Source organism: Loxodonta africana, chromosome 2 (assembly GCF_030014295.1).
Source record: "Loxodonta africana isolate mLoxAfr1 chromosome 2, mLoxAfr1.hap2, whole genome shotgun sequence".
NCBI lineage: Eukaryota > Metazoa > Chordata > Mammalia > Proboscidea > Elephantidae > Loxodonta > Loxodonta africana.
In genome coordinates, this window is record NC_087343.1 from 145,962,233 (window position 1) to 145,980,557 (window position 18,325).

The 18,325-nt window shown below is 49.5% G+C and overlaps 1 protein-coding gene across 1 annotated transcript in view; it reads right to left on the bottom strand.

Moving 5' to 3' along the window:
* The window catches only part of VDAC1 (voltage dependent anion channel 1), a 31,994-nt gene extending 14,265 nt beyond the window's left edge, over positions 1–17,729 (bottom strand). The window contains exons 1-5 of the mRNA XM_064276243.1: positions 17,639–17,729; positions 6,063–6,135; positions 5,427–5,476; positions 4,439–4,591; positions 4,292–4,344 (exon numbers count right to left, since the gene is read on the bottom strand). Coding sequence (XP_064132313.1) covers positions 4,292–4,344; positions 4,439–4,591; positions 5,427–5,476; positions 6,063–6,129 — 323 coding nt within the window. The 5' untranslated portion in view covers positions 6,130–6,135; positions 17,639–17,729. The remainder of the gene's footprint in view (positions 1–4,291; positions 4,345–4,438; positions 4,592–5,426; positions 5,477–6,062; positions 6,136–17,638) is intronic.
* Between the last annotated feature and the right edge of the window lie 596 nt (positions 17,730–18,325).

An 18,325-nucleotide genomic window follows, 5' to 3' on the forward strand; every position in this document is an offset into this window, starting at 1 on the left:
ACACCGGAGAATGGGGTAGACGGCAAGAAGCAGTAGCAGAACTAGGAGACCAGTGAGAGACAGCGCTGGAGCCAACCCATGGAGCGAGACAGCTAGGCGCCTTGTCGCAGGAAGCTTCCTGGCAGACTGCGGTGCCTCTGAGCACTTATTGGTGGAGCTGTGCTTGCTGACCCACATAGCAAGACAGCTGAGTGTCTTCTGGCTGAAGTCTACTGGTGGAGTGGGGTGCTTCCAGGCACTTATCAGTGGAGCTGAAGAGCTTTGGAACACTTGCCCCAGGAGGGCAGACATGGGCGGTGAGGCCTGAGGGGTGAAAGTCCAAGGAAGCAGGAAGCAAAACTGAAGAGACAAGGAACACACGAAGCAGAGCTGCCTCAGTCTCAAAGAGTAGGGCAATGACCTCTGGGGTCTCAAAGGGTGGAGTCACCACTCAGATGGACTAGGAGAACGGGGCCGCCCAAATTCAAGGGTGCAGAGTTGCCTTTCCAATGGGCCTGGAAGGCAGAGATGCAGCCCAGGGCTGAGGGGCCTCCACACAGAATCCAGAAAGTGTGGTCAACAGCTAGAGTCTGGAGGGCAGGGCCATTGTATAAATGGTCTTGGAAAACAGAGGATTATTTTCAAGCATTGAGGACTAATGTAATGTGTTCTGCTGACTTGCTAGGTGTCTGTTATCTCTTCTTTCCCTCTAATTTCTCCCATTTGTAATGGAAATGTCTACCTTGTACCTGCTCCACCATAGTACTCTGGAAGCAGATAACTTGTATTCTAGATTTTGCAGATGAAGAAGAATTTTTGGATTTTGGACTTGAAGTTCATTTACGACTTTTGCTATGATATGATGGGGTGAATGTGTTTTATATGTAGCAAGGACGTGAATTTTCGGGGGGCCAAAGGATGAAATGTCAGGGATTTAATTCCAAAAATGTGTGTCAACTTGGCTAGGCCATGACTGCCAATATTATGTGACTGTCCACCATTTTGTCACCTGATGTGATTTTCCTATGTGTGGTAAAGCCTACCTCTATGACGTTAATGAGGTAGGATTAGCAGCAGTTATGTTAATGAGGCAGGACTCAACCTACAAGATTAGGCTGTGTTTTAAATCAATCTCTTTTGAGATATAAAAGAGAGAAGCAAGCAGAGAGACAGGGGGACCTCATACCACCAAGAAACAAGAGCCAGGATAATAACGCATCTTTGGACCCAGGGTCCCTGCACTGAAAATCTCCTTGATGGGGGAAGATTGATAACAAGGACCTTCCCCCAGAGCCGACAGAGAGAGAAGGCTCTCCCCTGGAGCTGGCACTCTGAATTCAGACTTCTAGTCTTCTAGACTGTGAGGGAATAAATTTCTCTCTGTTAAAGCCATCCACTTGCAGTATTTCTGTTATAGCAGCACTAGATGACTGAGACAGTCATAAAAGACAATGAAACAGTGAGGACATGTCCCAGACTAGAGGAGACAAAGGAGACTTGACAACTATACGCAATGTAGGAGCCTGAACTGGATCATGGACCAGAAATAAGACATCAGTGAGACAAAAGATCAGTTAATAGTATTAACCTGTTGCCATCGAGTCAATTCCAACTCACAATGACCTCACAGGACAGAGTAAAACTGCCCCATAGGGTTTCTAAGTAGCAGCTGGTGGGTTCAAACTGCCGACCTTTTTGGTTAGCAGCTGAGCTCTTAACTACTTCACCACCAGGGCTCCATAATAGTATTACAGCAACATTAATTTCCTGGTCTTGATAATAGTATCAGTCATGTAAGATACTATAACATTAGGAACAGCTGTGTAAAGAATATAAAGGAACTCTGTGCACTACTTTTCCAACAATTTTGTAAGTATAAAATTATTTCAAGGAACCTGGAAGGCATTATGCTGAGTGAAATTAGTCAGAGGCAAAAGGACAAATATTGTATAAGACCACTATTATAAGATCTTGAGAAACAGTATAAACTGAGAAGAACACATACTTTTGTGGTTATGGGGGGGGAGGGTGGGAGAGGGTTATTTACTGATTAGTTTGTAGATAAGAACTACTTCAGGTGAAGGGAAGGACAATACTCAATACACAGAAGGACAGCTCAACTGGACTGGACCAAAAGCAAAGAAGTTTCCGGGATAAACTGAATGCTTCAAAGGTCAGCAGACTATGGCTTAAGGGGACTTCTAAGTCAATTGGCAAAATAATTCTATTTTGAAAACATTCTGCATCCCACTTTGAAATGCGGCGTTTGGGGTCTTAAATGCTAACAAGCGGCCATCTAAGATGCATCAATCGGTCTCAACCCACCTGGATCAAAGGAGAATGAAGAACACCAAGGTACACGATAACTATGAGCCCAAGAGACAGAAAGGGCCACATGAACCAGAGACTTACATCATCCTGAAACCAGAAGAACTAGACGGTGCCCAGCCACAACCTGACAGGAAGCACAACAGAGAACCCCTGAGTGAGCAGGACATCAGTGGGATGCAGACCCCAAATTCTAATAAAAAGACCAGACTTAATGGTCTGACTGAGACTAGAGGAATTCTGGCAGTCATGGTCCCCAGACCTTCTGTTGGCCCAGGACAGGAACCATTCCCGAAGACAACTCATCAGACATGGAAGGGACTGGACAATGGGTTGAAGTGAGATGCTGATGAAGAGTGAGCTACTTGTATCAGGTGGACACTTGAGACTACGTTGGCATCTCCTGTCTGGAGGGGAGATAGGAGGGTAGAGAGGGTTAGAAACGCAAAATTGTCACGAAAGGAGAGACTGGAAGGAGGGAGGAAGCAGGCTAACTCATTAGGGGGAGGGTAAGTGGGAGTATGGAGTAAGGTGTATATAAGCCTATATGTGACAGACTGACTTGATTTGTAAACGTTCACTTAAAGATCAATAAAAATTATTTTAAAAAAAAGGCAAAAGAAATTATTTCAAAATAAAAGATTTAATTAAAAAATAAAAACTTTCCTCCTATGTATATTCCTGGACACTTCTCTGCAAACCTGTCAAAGTTAAAGGAAATCTCTTACAAATTGCAAACCTGTCAAAGTTTATAGGAAATCCCTTACAAAATGTGCCTTCTCAGGGCAATAGGCAAAGCCCTATCAGCAAATTCAAGCATGCACACTTATCATCCAGTTCACCACCCTATCAGAGGGTCTCTCGGGATAACTTCTCCCATTATGGCAGGATGCTGGAAGGCGAGGGAAGTAGACAAGCAGGAAGGCAATGCTCCAGGCAGGAGAAACTACTGCAGAGGTGAGAAGAAGAGTAAATTCAGCTCCTAGCCAAGGGTCTTCAGATTATCTATAACCAAGGTATGCAAAGACCACACCCTTCCAGAAGGCAGAATCCTGTCTGCCCAGACCCTTGTGGTCACTCCACACCCAGCCCAGGGCCTGGACTCAGTAGACCTCCCTCAATAAACATTTGTTGGAAGAGAAAAAGGGAGGGAGAGATGGAAGTAATATGGAATAGCAAATGATGAAATTCAGTTCATGTCCTTGATCTGTCATCAGTGTGCAAAAGAACCTCACCAAGGTTTGAGACTCATCACTGTAAGTGGAAAAAAACAAGAGTGTGTTCTAGAAGGGAATGATTCCTTCTAGCCATTTTGAAAAGGCTCCAGGAGCTGAGGTAGACTAACACGTCATCTTACCCCCTGGGTGTCTAACAACCATCTAGCCTATTCTGTGGCCAGAGAGTGGCCTGAGGCAGAAAGTGCATCTGAAGAGCCACCTTGGAGTTAAACCACAGCGTCTCGCTTTCCTCAAGCAGGCAACAGTGACCAGTCAGCCACTCACTGCTGTATGGCCTTGGCCACTTAACCACAGCAGACTCGATCACATAAAATGGAGCATTTCTGGACAAGAAATTCTGCAGCCTCCACAGCTGAGGCCAGGAAAACACCAGCAGATTACACAGAACCTTGTTTCAAGACCCTGGTGAACACTGATATGAACCCTCCATCAGAAGGAAGCTTCTCTGGGAGAAGGGTAGTAGTGATTGTGGCCTGGGCATGCTCAGAACCCCAGAAGGGCACAGGAGGCACTTGAAAACATCTGTTGAGTAAACTACCATCCATGAATTAATCCAGGAGTGCTCATTAGAGCAGTCTGTTAGTGGATGGATGTGGATGTCTCCTAAAACCAAATCAAAACCAGGGACCTTGAATCTCCTGGCCTTGGAGGCCACCTCTTTGGTGACGTCAGCCCCTTCACAAAGGGCTTTCACTGTAAGTAACATCACAGAATGCCCTTGCCAAGAAAACAGGTGAAATTCTTACCCAGTGTTAGGTGAGAAGGATGAGTCAAAGGTCAACTTCAGTCCATGTGCAAGCTGAACAGAAAAGAAATTTGCCAGTAGCTTTAGTTACAGGCAGGCCAGCAGATATGAACTAATAAATCTGTGTCTTTTCACAGGTGACCATTACCTGGTCTTCCACAGTAATCTCGGTGCCTAGTGTGTTGTCAGTGTTCCATTTCTCCGTGAATGTCAGGCCATATTCAGTCCATCTGTACTTGGTTTCCAGACTGCCCGTCACTTTGGTGGTCTCAGTGTTGGCTGAGCCTGAGCTTGTAAATTCCTTTAAAGGAGAGATAAAATCACAGCCTGCACGTCAGTGCTTCACTTTGCATCATTCCATCCCTAAATGGACTGAACTTTCCTTTATGCAAGAGGTGAAACCCAGGATGTATGTGGACAAAAGCTAACTCTACACTTCAATGAGACATTTAAAGCATAGATAGCGGTAAAGGAACCTACTGCTTAAAGGAATCTTACAGGGAAATCTCTATCCGGAAACAGCTTCCTTTCCCCCTGCGACTCTTTGTCTGGACAGAAAGGTGCCCCCCAGACGCCATCCTGCCTCTAGCCTCATACAGGGAAAAAGCGCTGAACTAAAGATGACACTGCAGTGTTCAACCTCAGAATGTCTTCCTTCCAACAATTACTGCATGCACAATCGGAAAAGGACTATTAAGATTTTATTATTATTATTTTCTTTAATGGTGGTGGAATAATTTGGAAAAGGACAGGAAGAATGGCTACACAACTTGAAGAATGTAATCAATGTCACCAAATTGTGCATGCAGAAATTGCTGAATTGGTTTGTTTTGCTGTGTGTATTTTCACCAAAAAAAAAAAAAAAAACAATTTTTTAAAAAATAATTACATGGCACGGAACACAGATCATTTTTAAAATAAGAGAAACCGGAAAAACTAAAACTGAGGCTTGCCCCCGTTTTCCTGTGAGTTAATCAGCTGCTGGGGTTGCTGGCTTGCTGGCACGGTTCCCCTGGACCACCCGTCCCTCAGAGGCCGTGCTGAGTGGGACAACCACAAACTACCCCAAAAAGTCTTTTCTGCTGTTTGTTGACCTCCAATAAATGTCCACCCCGCAAGCATGTCAGACAACTTACCAGCCCATTCTCAGATTTTGTTTTCAAATCGAGTTTTATCAAGCCAAATCCTAAAGAAAGAAGAAGACAACTGTTATGGGGTTAAATAACGACCTTGAGAACAGCATCTCCACCTCCTTTAAGGCTGTTTCAAAATGTTTCTTTTCCAAAGGAAGCATGCGCCAGGGACACGGGCTAAGGGTGCCCTGCCTCCGCGGCTGCCTGTCTGCGTGTGGAGCTCAGTTGCCATGGAACAGTGGCAGACAGAATGGGCCCAGGTTCCACCTGCACTCCCAGTGGGGTCGGAGAAGAAGGTGCCTGACAGCTGGCAGAGACAACTCCCTGAGCCTCGTGGGCACATGCCTGAGGATGGGCTAAGTTTAGATGCCGTGCTTCACTGCAGCTGCGCCCACAGAGCTGCTCCACACATGGGGGAGAAAACGAGAATGTCCACTTGTCTGTTGCAATCCACGGCCCGCCCCTACTGAGTGCACAACCAAAAGTGCTTCACTAGCCACACAAAGCTGATCTTTGTTCCCTGACAGGAAAGTTTTGAGCAGGTGACTGATGCAGGTCTCCCCAACTGCTATAGGTAAAATCCCCCCAAGCATGCTAGCCCAGCCTGTGAGCTGAAATGCCATTCCCTGCAACACTCACCGTAGCCTTTGGTGAAGACATCCCTAGCAGATTTGCCAAGGTCCACGTATGTGGGGGGCACAGCCATCTTCTGCTACAATAAAAGAGAACCACCAGAATAAATACATTTGTTAATTCTGGAAATTAGTTTTCCATCCACAAAAATTATTAGATAGAGTTAGCAACTAATAAAAATCGCCTGGTACCAGGAACATAACAGAGAGTCCCGGACGGAGCAGGAGAAAAATGGGGTGCAGAACTCAAACTCTAGTTAAAAAGACCAGACTTAACGGTCTGATTGAGACTGGAGGAACCCCAGAAGACACGACCCCTGGACTGTCTGTTATCCCAGAACTAAAACCATTCCCGAAGCCAACTCTTCAGACAAAGATTAGACTGGACTATAAGACATAAAATAATATTCGTGAAGAGTGTGCTTCTCAGGTCAAGTAGATACATAAGACTAAATGGATAGGGGTAGCTCCTGTCTGGAGGTGAGATGAGAAGGCATAAAGGGATAGGAGCTTGTTGAATGGACATGGGAAATTCAGGTGGAAAGGGTGAGCGTGCTGTCATATTACAGAGAGAGCAGCCAGGTCACATAACAATGTGTGTATAAATTTTTGTATGAGAAACTAACTTGAGCTGTAAACTTTCACCTAAAGCAAAATTAAAAAAAAAAAAATCGCCTGGCACTAAGACTTCCAGGTAACTTCTCCTCCCAGGTGTGGGCAGAGAAGCCTGTGCTGTCTCATGCTTCTTTTTGTGGTCAGAGCTTGGTACCCACTAAGTCTCTGTTTACATCAGATCAGGCTGACTTCAGACCACTTCTCCTTGGCATCCCCAGGACTCAGCCCAGGGTCCGGAACACAGCTGCAGTCAGTAAATATTTGCTGAATGAATTAAGTGTCAAAGACACATTCCCATGAGCCAGCTACTTTACTGAGTTGCCAGTAAACCATATCTTCTTACAAAATGTTGGCTGCTAAGACATGAAATGCAATGAACAGAAATCAGAGCTTTCCATGGTAACATATTTTCCATATATGAATAATATATTTATTACCCAACAAATATTTCAGGAGTATCTACTATGTGCCCAAATGGGCTCAACTTTTCACAGAATTTTTGCATTGAAAGGGAACCCATTTTTAGAGTATCCCATGCCTCACAGGAAATATAGTAAAGCCTAACTAGTTAGGAAACTTCTCACATAAAAGGAAAATGCAATCATATCTCTCAAAACAATTTAATTCAATTTATTTCAGGCCAACATTTATCGAACTTCAGTATGCCTTTGCTTTAAAAATCAACTGTCAAACCAAGTACGGCGTGGGATTGTTACTTGATCACTAAGTCGATCAACCATCATTTAATGAACACCTCAGTGTTTGAGGAAAGAGATAACTGAAATAGTCCTTGCAGGTCTGCTTTGACATGCTATATACACAGGATTAAAACTCCAATCTGGGACAGCACACAGTATGTACTCCAACCAGAGAAGTGGTCAGAGAAAGCACCACCTCCCACACCTTCTCCATCTCCAGAATAACATTAGCCTCCATTAGCCAGAAATTCAATTAACCGTCCAGTCCATTAATTTTTAAAAATACAATATATCTAAATTGCCAAATTGAATCTCACTACCCTAAGTTGCACATATATGTCCACATACACACACACACACACACACACGGCATGTTCCTGGAGAATGTGGGCCCCTTTTTAAAAGGAGCCCACTGCAAAGTGGCTCAAGCTTTCCCAGGGGAATGATATCATAATTGGAAACTGCATTCCTAAGGCCTTAGCTTCAAAGAGGTCACAGGCCTACAGAACAAATGAGTAGGTTGTAAAAGAAACGACGATAAATTTCCGTAATTCTTAAATCATGAAGTTGTGGTCCAGATCCCATACAGCTTTTTTCAGATGTTTTGCTAATTCTGCCCCAACTCACTTTAGTGTCAGAGCAGGGAAGAGAGCCCAGCGAGCTGTTTACTGTCCTATTTTTGCTGCTGTTGTTATTTCTTGCACATGATCAGGCTGGCACCATGGGCAGCCCAGCCTGTTGTCTACGCAACCAAAGTTCAGTGCCCACATTAGGGTCAAGATACAGCGAAGACACGGAAGATCCGTTTCTGGCACTCCCACTGGCTCTTTCAAGTCTGAACAAGCCCCACAGGCACTCCCACCCCAAGGGCAGACCAGAAAACCATCTACCAGGTCCTTGAGAAATGCCCCCTGCCTGATGGCAAATGCGCAGCCAGTGATGGGCCTGCCCCCCCCCCCCCAGGAGAGGCCAACACAAAACACTCCTGGATGAAGCAAAGAAGGCTGAGGTAATGCGGCCCTTAGGAGATCCACAGGAGAACACCTCAAAGGGCTCAGAACATTCTCCATCCCTGTCAGCATTAACAAGGCATCAATGGATTGAGCACCTCTCTTTGGAGCTTCCCCATACCTGGCTGACCATAAACTCAGTCCTGGGGAGGCGCAGTCCAGTGACAAAATCTCTGGGTCAGCTAAGACCTCCCCATAGCTCAAAGGCCAGGGCCTTCCAAGCTACCCTCCTGGCTCCACAGAATAAACACTCCAAGATCAGCCTCCCCAGACACAAGCATCCTTCACATCTGGATTGGTCCCTCCCTCATAGAAAAGGCAGAACATTCAACACTTAATGTTCCCCTAATGCCCTCTCTCATCGCTAATCCCCAAAACCCAACAATCGAACCACCTATCAAACAACACTCCGCTAGAAACAAATGTCAGCCTAAAGTACAGCCACTAAGGAGACTGCCACCCCAGGACAAGAGCTGGGATGGCAGAGTGCAGAAGAGCAGGCAGGACGCTGGATAAGGCCAGGCTCTCCTTGAAGCCAGAGCTCCCTTCCTTGAAGGGCGAGTTTACCATGAACAAGGAGGTTCCACAACACCTCACTTATTTGGTTACCAGTTGTACTTACATGAACTTGTCAGTTAATGAAAACATCCTTAAGTGCCAGCACTTTTCATTTTAGCCATGCTGAATGCTAGCTTTCTCATTTGTGCATCACCTTCCCTGTCTCCTTAAAGGCAGACAATGAAGCGCCATCTCCCCAGTTCTGGAACCCTCAGGTAAGTGTCCTCCTCACTCAGGTAGGCGTCCTCCTCAGCACAGCGCCTGGCAGAGGTGATACACAGGAACCACTGGCTAACTGGAGTCCAATCCACTCCTGGATCTAAGGTACCGCCCACCAAGAAGAGCAAAAGGATGACTCATCCCTTCACTAAAGGCCCCCGACTGCTGTACAGTTGGCTGTAGCTTCCCTTCCTGCTTCTGGTGCGTCTCTGGCCTGCTCCCTTGTTCCCCATCTGTCTCACAGCAGCTCCACCTCCTGTCACCTGCTGCATTTATCTGGCAGGGCTGAGGAACAGTCTGGGATGGCACTGCCTCTCCCTGGGAAGCTCGGCTTCCTGACAACTACAAACAGTCCCCAGAAAACACCCATGTTTGCAGAGTTCTCAGCACCCACTTCAAAAGCCAATTTTAGTGTAGCAGTCCTATCACTATAATGCTTATCTCATCATCCTCACAGTCGCTGGGCCTTTTGGTGAATTTCCTTCCAACATTTGGATTTCCATTTGTGTTTTCTCAAGCCAGGCCTGAGGGGAAGAGAACTGGGCATCCTGCCTTCTCACTTAACACCCTGGGGGCACTGACTTGGAAGCTGAAACTTTGCCCTGGTCCCTCCTCCCATTCAGATCTGCCCCAGCTCGCTCACCCTCTGTGCACTTACTGACAGAAAGCTGTCTCTGCAATACCCACTGCATGTGCTTTCAAAACCCTGCCTCTAGAAGCTAAGCATGAAACAGGGTGCAGTCTGACATGGCAGGGTGGCCAGCCCTGCACAGCAGAAGTCAGAAGGAGCCCAGGAAGACTATGGCCAGAGGGCTTCCCACTTGGACGGTGGCTTCAGGGCACAGCCTGGGAGCTTCATTCCCACAGGTGAATGGGAAGCAGAAAGGTGAGCAAAGCTGGGCTGAGCATACCTGTCTACAGCCACTGATGACTTTAAGACCAGCAAGTCACGCCAGGCAACAAGAGTCCCCGGTTCCCCTCCACCACCTGTCAGCCTACCTACCCAACCATTCCCTGGTTGACCTTGCACAAATTATGCAAGCTCCTCTCCAGCTGTGGAATGAAAATCCTGCCTATACTGGAGCCTCAGAGGTGAGGGATAGTGTATCACCCAGCATGGTCTGCATAATGTTTACATAACCTCCATCTTGGTGAGGGGGAGCACATCCACCTTGACTCACTGGCTGTGCAGCGGTGGCAGCTGCTCTGGTCACAGCACCCCCATACACAACAAAAAAAAACCATTGTCATAGCGAGTAGAACTGCCCCATAGGGCTTCCAAGATTGTAAGCTTTACGGAAACTGACCGTCACATCTTTCTCCTATAGAGTAGCTGGTAGGTTCAAACCACCAACCTTTCGGTTAGCAGACAAGCACTTAACTACTATGCCTCCAGGGCTCCTCCCACACACACACCTACCCCCAAATCACACCCTTGAACTAAAAGCAACGCAGAGCCTGTCATGCACAGATTTATCCAAAATACGGAAAAGCCACATGTATAAAGATGCCAAGGCCTGACAATGGTAGGTATTCAATGACCATTAAGGTTTTTTGCTATTAATAATACCAAAAAAAAAAAAAAAAGGGTAGTAGAAACTTAGTACCTAACAACAATGACTAAATTACAATATAATAGAAACTTAGTACCTAACAATAGGGACTAAATAAATTACAACATGACTAGGCAGTAGGGGCTGCCTACTGCAGCACCACCAGGGGTAGACATGGGGAAACTCGTCACTAGGACCCACCTGCCCCTACCTCAGCCTAAGAAGAGCTGAACTTAGGCTGAGGAGAACAAGTGCCTTCAGAAGTGAGTGCTGTCTACTCTGACCTCAAAACCAAATATGGGTTTTATTCTAAGGGACTCAGGGAGCCACTAGAGCAAATGACAGATCTGTGTTTAAGAACGGCAGATTGGCAAAAATGTAAATGATACTCTCTAGTGTTGGTGAGGGTGTGGAAAACAGCCACTCACATTCACTTGGAGTACAACTGGTACAGCCTTTTCGGAGGGCAACTGCTGGGCAATGTCTAAACAGCCGTGCATTAATTAGTCCCAGCAGTTATCCCACTACTAAGAACTCACCCTACAGGAGTACCCACACACCCAAAGATGTGTTTATGAGGATGTTCACTGCAGCACTGTTTGTTACAACAATACCGGAAAGCAACTGAAATGTTCATCAATATGGAAATGAGTGAATAAAAATTACGGTACTTGCAAACTAAGGAGTTGTTGTTGTTGGCTGCCTTCAAGTTGGTCCGACTCAAGGCAACCCCACGCACAACAGAACAAAATGCTGCCCACTCCTGTGCCATCCCCATGATCAGTCCATCGTGACCCACAGCGTTTTCACCGGCTGCTGCTCAGAAGTAGATCGTCTTAGTCTGGAAGTTCCGCTGAAACCTGTTCAACAGCATAGCAACACGCACACCTCCACTGACAGATGGGTGGTGGCTGCCCTTGAAGTGCACTGGCCGAGAATTGAACCCAGGTCTCCCACGTGGGAGGTGAGAATTCTACCACTGAGCCATCACTGCCCCACATAAAGTCACAGAATGGGAGGGAAAAAAAGGAAATTCCCATGTGGTAATCAAAAAGCTACCTATGACACAATTAAATGTTTTAATTTATATATTATCTTGATTAATTTTGAAAGTTAAGGACGGGAAAAAAAAAAAAAAAAAGCCCTCACTATTTCTGAAATTGTCTCGTGTTGCTCTCGGGTTGCTGAAATAAGTCACGTTCTAACAGGCTGTTGCAGTAGACATGTCAAAAGGAAACGTATTCTAGACCGTGTCTACACTGGCTCCAAAAACAGAGTCAAACTATGCTGAGACTGCGGGGTCACCAGGCAGGGTCTGTGGAGGACACATGCCACTCCACTCGTCACCCCGGCCCAGAAGGTGGGCACAAGACATAGGCTTCTGATACTGTGCATGGGAATCACCTTGGGCGCTTGTTCAAAAGGTTCTAGGGGAGGGGGCACTCCTCCTACCCTCCCTCTCATCCTCTCACTGACTAACAGGCAGGACAGCCCCAGATGCCACTAACAAGAGTGGGCTCCTGCTCTGCACCAAGCACCCACCAGAATTTCCACCTTGACTTATGCCATTTCACTGCAGAGCCTCCCTCAGAAGAATCTAGGCTGGGCAGAGAGCCACAACCACTGCACTGCAATGGCTGACACAGGGAGCAGGGCAGCCCCAAGGCTCAGCCAGGCAACAGCTGGGAGAAGTCTCTCAGGAGCAAGGGTGTGGCAGGTCTGGGACCCACAGAGCAGGAGCTGCCTGCCACTGACATTCCCAATCTGCCCAGATGCCCAGGCAGCAGGGCACAGTGATTACCGGAAGGGGCTATGAGCCCGGCAGACATTCTAGCTAGCCCTGGCTCTTGGCTGTGTGACCTGGGACGAGCCACTTCTACTCTCTAAGTCTCATTTTCCTCACCTGTAAATCATGGCTTTCTAATGGAAGTGTTGTAAGGACTAAGCTAAAGAGGTAGAACACTTAGGAGTGTCTGGCACATGGTGAGTGGTCACAATCAAGCTGGATATTCCTTGTCTGCCCTTCTAGATACACTCTCCTCCCATCTCTATCCTGCTCTGTGCCCCAAGAGCTGATTACTAGGGACTGTTGTTAATGGGCTTCCAGCGGATTTGGCCATTGGGAGGCCCCGGCAAAAGACAGGCGTAAGGAAAAGTGAGGTGGGGGATACTCATCACCCAGGCTTCCTCCCTGCTGGGCCTCAGGTGGACAGTGACAACTTTCCTCTACCCAAGGCCTCAGCTCCTGCCAGCAGGGCCCCCCCCGCCTCCGGCACTCCAGCTCTCTCCTGGTTCCCCTAACCACCCCTCAACCTGCAGGCCTAGGGGTGTTAACCAACCAGTGCTGCAATGCTTGTTAGGTGCCTTACACCCGGTCCACACCTTGGTAAAAGATCCCTTCACTAAACTCTATTTAATTACCCCATGTGAGTACACATATATGATTCCTGGAAAGACCCAGGTCAACACAGCAATCACCATCATCCCAGGATTCCCCTCAGGAAGGTAGAAATGTGGGAAATCCTTTAGCTCTGCTGTTTCTCCAGCACCATACAGGTAGCATACAGGTGGCTTTCTAGGACAGAACTGGGCCAACCTGTAGCAGAACCAGCCAGGGATTAGAGCAAAAAGTACCTCCCCCTGACCCCAAACCTAGGGCTTAGGAAAAGGAACTTCCTAGCAGGAGGCAAGCTCATCTCTGAAAGTCACCCCACCCCCACCTCCCGCCTCCCCACAGCAGCACAATCACCCCTTATACCCTAGCACTTCCCCATCACCCACAAGCCAGGAAGAGGCAGCCCCGGGGGACAGTCCCTGACCCAGGCTCCAGGACACTGGCAAAGCCAGTGGCCCTGTGCTCTGGTAGCACGCCTGAGCTCCCAATGCAGCTGTTCGCCACTCCTCCCCCACCACAGGCTCACACCGGGCAGCCCGGCTTTCCAGGCGTTGCTTCTATTTTAAAACACCCTGTAAGCTGGGACACTGCCAGCACCACCTTCCGTGAGACTCAAGAGAATGTAGCTGACTCAGGGGCAGCCTGCCCACCCACCCATCAAGGGAAGAGGGCCTGGACTTGCGGGCAGCACACCTGGGTCTGGGTCCCAGGCGCACTCAAGACTCTTACCAGACCTCAGATACCTCAAGTTCCCTGGAGCCTCATGGCCTGGCTTGACCGGCCTGGCTTGACCGGAGTGGGTTTAAAATATACAGTGCTTCGGCAGGCACACTGGGGAGTCAAGCAGACCTGAATTCACAGCTATTCCACTGCCTTCTAGCTATGTGACCTTGGACAAGTCACAACCTTGGTACTACATTTTCCTCTGGCTCTAATATGGGAAAGAAGCAAGCACCTGGCTCAGTGTCATTGTGAGGACTGAATTACAGTGTTTATATAAAGCACTTAGTACAGTGGCTGGCGCACACTAAACGTGCAATAATCACAGCTAGTACTTTATTACAGGTTTTCATTTTACATATTTCCTAGTATAATGATGGCCATTGTACAGGTGCCCGAAGGTCACCCTGAACTGCAGGGTCCAGAGTCCTTCCTGAACATAATGAGATATTGTTTAGTCAAATACTGTCCCACCAGATCCTGGAAGGATGTCTCCCCCCACATCCCAGGAAAAACTGACCCTCTGCCCCACAGACACCCAGCACCACTGTCTTTGCAACAAATAGGGGTGACTCCACTGACTGCTGTCCACTGCCGGCTGGCCTACGCCCAGCCATGCACACACTCACTCCAACCAGTGTGAAAGAATAACATCTCAACAGCAATTTCTAGTTTCCAAAGGGCTTGCACATCCATTTTCTCCTTCCAACAGCCTGCTGGAGTGTCAACTACGTATGAAAGCACCGTTGGAGCTAGCCAGATCAGTCTTTGAGTCCCAGCTCCACCTCTGCTGAGTTGTGTGACCTGGGGGTGGTTACCACACCTCTCTGTGCTCAAGTCTCCTGACCCATGAAATGGAGACAAGTGTCCCTCTCTCCCAAGGCTTGCAGGGCGGTGGATTCAATGTCACCGAACACATGCCAAGCCCCCAGGACGGTGCTGATCAGGCCCTTAATAAAGAATTGCTAAGATGATGATGATCACACATTTATACTGGGAAAGTGAGGCACCAGAAAGTGGCTTGACTTGTATTAGACCCTACAGCTCATGTCACCTGTGTTCTGAGCCCAGACTGCTTTCCAGGTCTCTTCCCAGCCCTATTCTAGGTAACGGACTTAGAATCCCATTCATCCCTACGCACATCCCCCCTGACTGTGCCAGGCTCAGTATCTCACTGGTCACCTTTCCTTGGCAGCTACCACAGGAATCTCTGGGGAACCAAAGGCCATGGACCATAGACCCTGTGGGCACCCAGAAGGACTGTCGGAGGTTGGACTATGGAAGGCTCTCAGCACAGATATTCCCCTCCCAGTCACTATCAACAAAGACTTTGTTGTTGTTGGTTGCCGTCAAGCCGATTCTGACGCATTATACCATGGGATATTCCATCAAGGGTAAAGTGGACTTCAGTGCCTCTGCAGCACTGAATGAGGGGTTAGCGCCTTCATCGCCACCAGCCTGGAGCTCCTCATCCACATCTGCCCAGTGTCCAGCAGACCAAAGGCCCACGGGCACCTCCTCACCATATGGTCCCCAAGTCCTGAGCTCCAGGTTTCTGATCTGTAAAATATGTCTATAAATGGCTCCCCACCCTAACTCCCATTCTAGAACTGCAGAGATAAAACTAAATAATCAACTGAGAACAGCTCCCTCTCCCAGTGGGGTCAGGCATAGGCTTCACCCAGGGCACCTCCAGCAGAAGCCATCAACCCACCCACTCACGCACCACTACAGAGGGAGGGATGCCAGTTCAAGGCCTTTCAGAGAATCCCAATTCACCCATGTCACCCTCCTCTCAAGCCCAGAAACACCAGTTCAACAAGTTTCTGGACTTGGACAGTCACAGAATGAAGATAATGCACTTCAAGCAGTTATTTCAAAATAGGAAATACAGTAAAACCTGCGAAAGCTGGAACTTGTGTAAGGCAGAAACCTATCAAAAAAGAAAAATGCAAATATTTTCCACTAAAATGAGCAATAGAAAGGTGTTAAGCCTATACCCTGTCAAAGGCAGAAAACTTGTGAGACCTGGAAAAACATGGCAGTTCTGGCTCTCACAGGTTTCACTGTGATTTTTGCCTCTCACGGCTCCAAGGCTGTATGTACATACCATTGTAGATCTTTAAATCTTTGAGACTCTGCTAAGTGAGGCCATTTTCTGGAAGTGAGTGAGATGTGTGTCGCCCAAAAAACGATGTCCAAGATCCGGGACTATGGTCTGGGCCTGCAGTCACTACCTATGCCCATTCAATCATTCCACACCTGAGCACCTACTATGTGCCAGATGCCTGAATAATAAAACTAACCTTTTGTCAATAACAGTGAGTCAACTCTTAGAAAAAAAAGCAATAGTGCACTTACCCCCACAGATCCTTCTCAAGCACCTACTGTCTGCCAGGTGCCACTGCAGGCCCTAAGAACAAGGCTGCACCAGGTCGAAGCCTGACCCCCCAGGAGCTCAGTTAGACCAGAGCTGGAGTGGAGAGAAAGAAGTCAGGCCCTGGGGAGTCAGCCCTGGCCTAGGAAAGAGCAGAAATCTTGGCAAAGGAAGAGCCCATTTCCCTATCCTCTCTGGAGAGGGGAGGCTGGTCAAGAAGATGGGGCCATGGGGTGCAGCCGGGTCTCCCCCTGCATTCAAACTTCCTGCCCCAGCCTGACTTTATCAGTCTGTAAACTTACAAGATTTTTTGTGAATTATCCTTAAAGTTACTCAATGCTTTGCACACAAACGGTTATTAATAATACCTCCATAATGTTTAAAATAACAGGGACTACATTTTCTGAGCCCTTTGGAGAACACCACGTGGAGGAAAGCGCTCTGAGGAGGATGGACTTGATCTTCCCCAAAAGTCTGAAGCTGGTTAAGTTTCATGGTTTTTACCGAGGCCTTCTTGGAGTCTGGCAAGGTTCTGAAGGTTTTACAACTTAATCATCTCACTTTATTCTTCCCAAAATCCCCAAGAAGGAGAGGTATAGCTGCTCCCATTTTACAGATAAGAAAACTTAGGCTTGGTTTCTTCCCAGTTGTGTGACCTTGCACAACTCACTTATGCTGCGGGCCTCAAACCCAAAGTCGAGCTCCTAGTTCCCTGCATGCACACAGCCGTGTTCGGTGAATGAATGAGTGACCGAACCAGAAATCCCTTCTAAGGCCTCAGGGGCCACAACGATCCCCGCACAGCCTCCTCTTCTGAGGCCTAAACCCGAGTCCGGCCCCTGAGGCCTAAATCGACTCTCCGGCACCCGTTCCGCCCGGGGAGGCGCTGGCCCGCGCGTACTGCCGGGTGGCAGCTCCTTCGGGCGTGGACTGGGCAGAGCGTGCGGGGCGCGGGGCCGCAGTCGCCACCTGCGGCTCATCCCTGCGGCGGCAGTGTGGCCCGCACAGGGCCGCGGGTCTGGCCCGGGCAGCGTGGGCGGCGGCGGGCGTGCCCCAGCCCGAGCAGGGCTGTCAGAATCGTGGGCCAGAGGGCGCCGAGGAAGGTCACCTAGACCCGCTGCTGGCCGGGGCTCCACGCGGCTGCCCGTGCCCTTCCGCCCGCATGTCCGGGCGGCTTTCGTTCCTAGCCGCAGGCGCCTCTGGATCCCCGGCCTCCCGCTCCCCGCCCGGGCCCACTCGGCACCCGCCCGTGCGGCCTGCTCCGTCCGCGGCTGACCCGCCAGGCCCGAGCGGACCGCTCCCTCTCCCTCCCTCAGGCCGGGCTCGGGGGCCCCTCGCCCTCGCCCGCTCCTCCTCCCACGTCCTCCCTCTCAGCTACCCAGGGGCCCGGTCGGCGGCACGGGGCGCAGGCAGAGACTGCCCTTCCCACTGCGCCTACCTCAGAGGCGGCAGCAGCTGGTTCAGTGGTGACTACGGCGGGGGCTGCGGCGCAGACGAACCCAGCGAGCGGCGGACCGGGGGCGGAGGCAGCGCGGACGGCGGCGGCGCGGACCCGCCCCCGCCCTGCGCTCCCAGTCGGGCGAGCTCCGCCCAGGGCCCGCCCCGGACACCGCCCAGGGCCCTGCTCCGGGCCACTCCGGTTCGCACTAGGCGCGCTGACCCTTCTAGGCTCTTAAGCGCCCTGAGCGGCCGAGTGTGCTCGCGGGCGTGTGCGTGTGCGTGTGCGGGGGAGTGCCTGCGTGCGCACGAGCACGGGGCGACAGCGAGGGGTGGGACTGACGTGCGCACGGATCTGTGCCTGCGCAGGGACACGCCTGGCGGCCCCGCAAGGGCTAGTCATTGCTGGAACCTCCGTCAGGGTAGAAGCGTTCGGGGAGGGGGGTCTGGTTAGCTGAACGGTGCCGAGGGGACCCCGCGCTAATACAAGATTCTCAGGCTACTGGGCCTCCCTCTCGGCCTCGGGGCTGGGAGACCACCGGGAGTTGATGTAGCGGATGGTGCTGAAACAGGGCCTAGCCTGGGTGGGCGAGGTGGCTCTCAGGCCACGGGGTATTACAGCCGGCTGCGAGCCCCTGGAGACAGTTGTAGGCGGGGCTGGGGAACTGGGAACCGGAGGTGGCGTGGA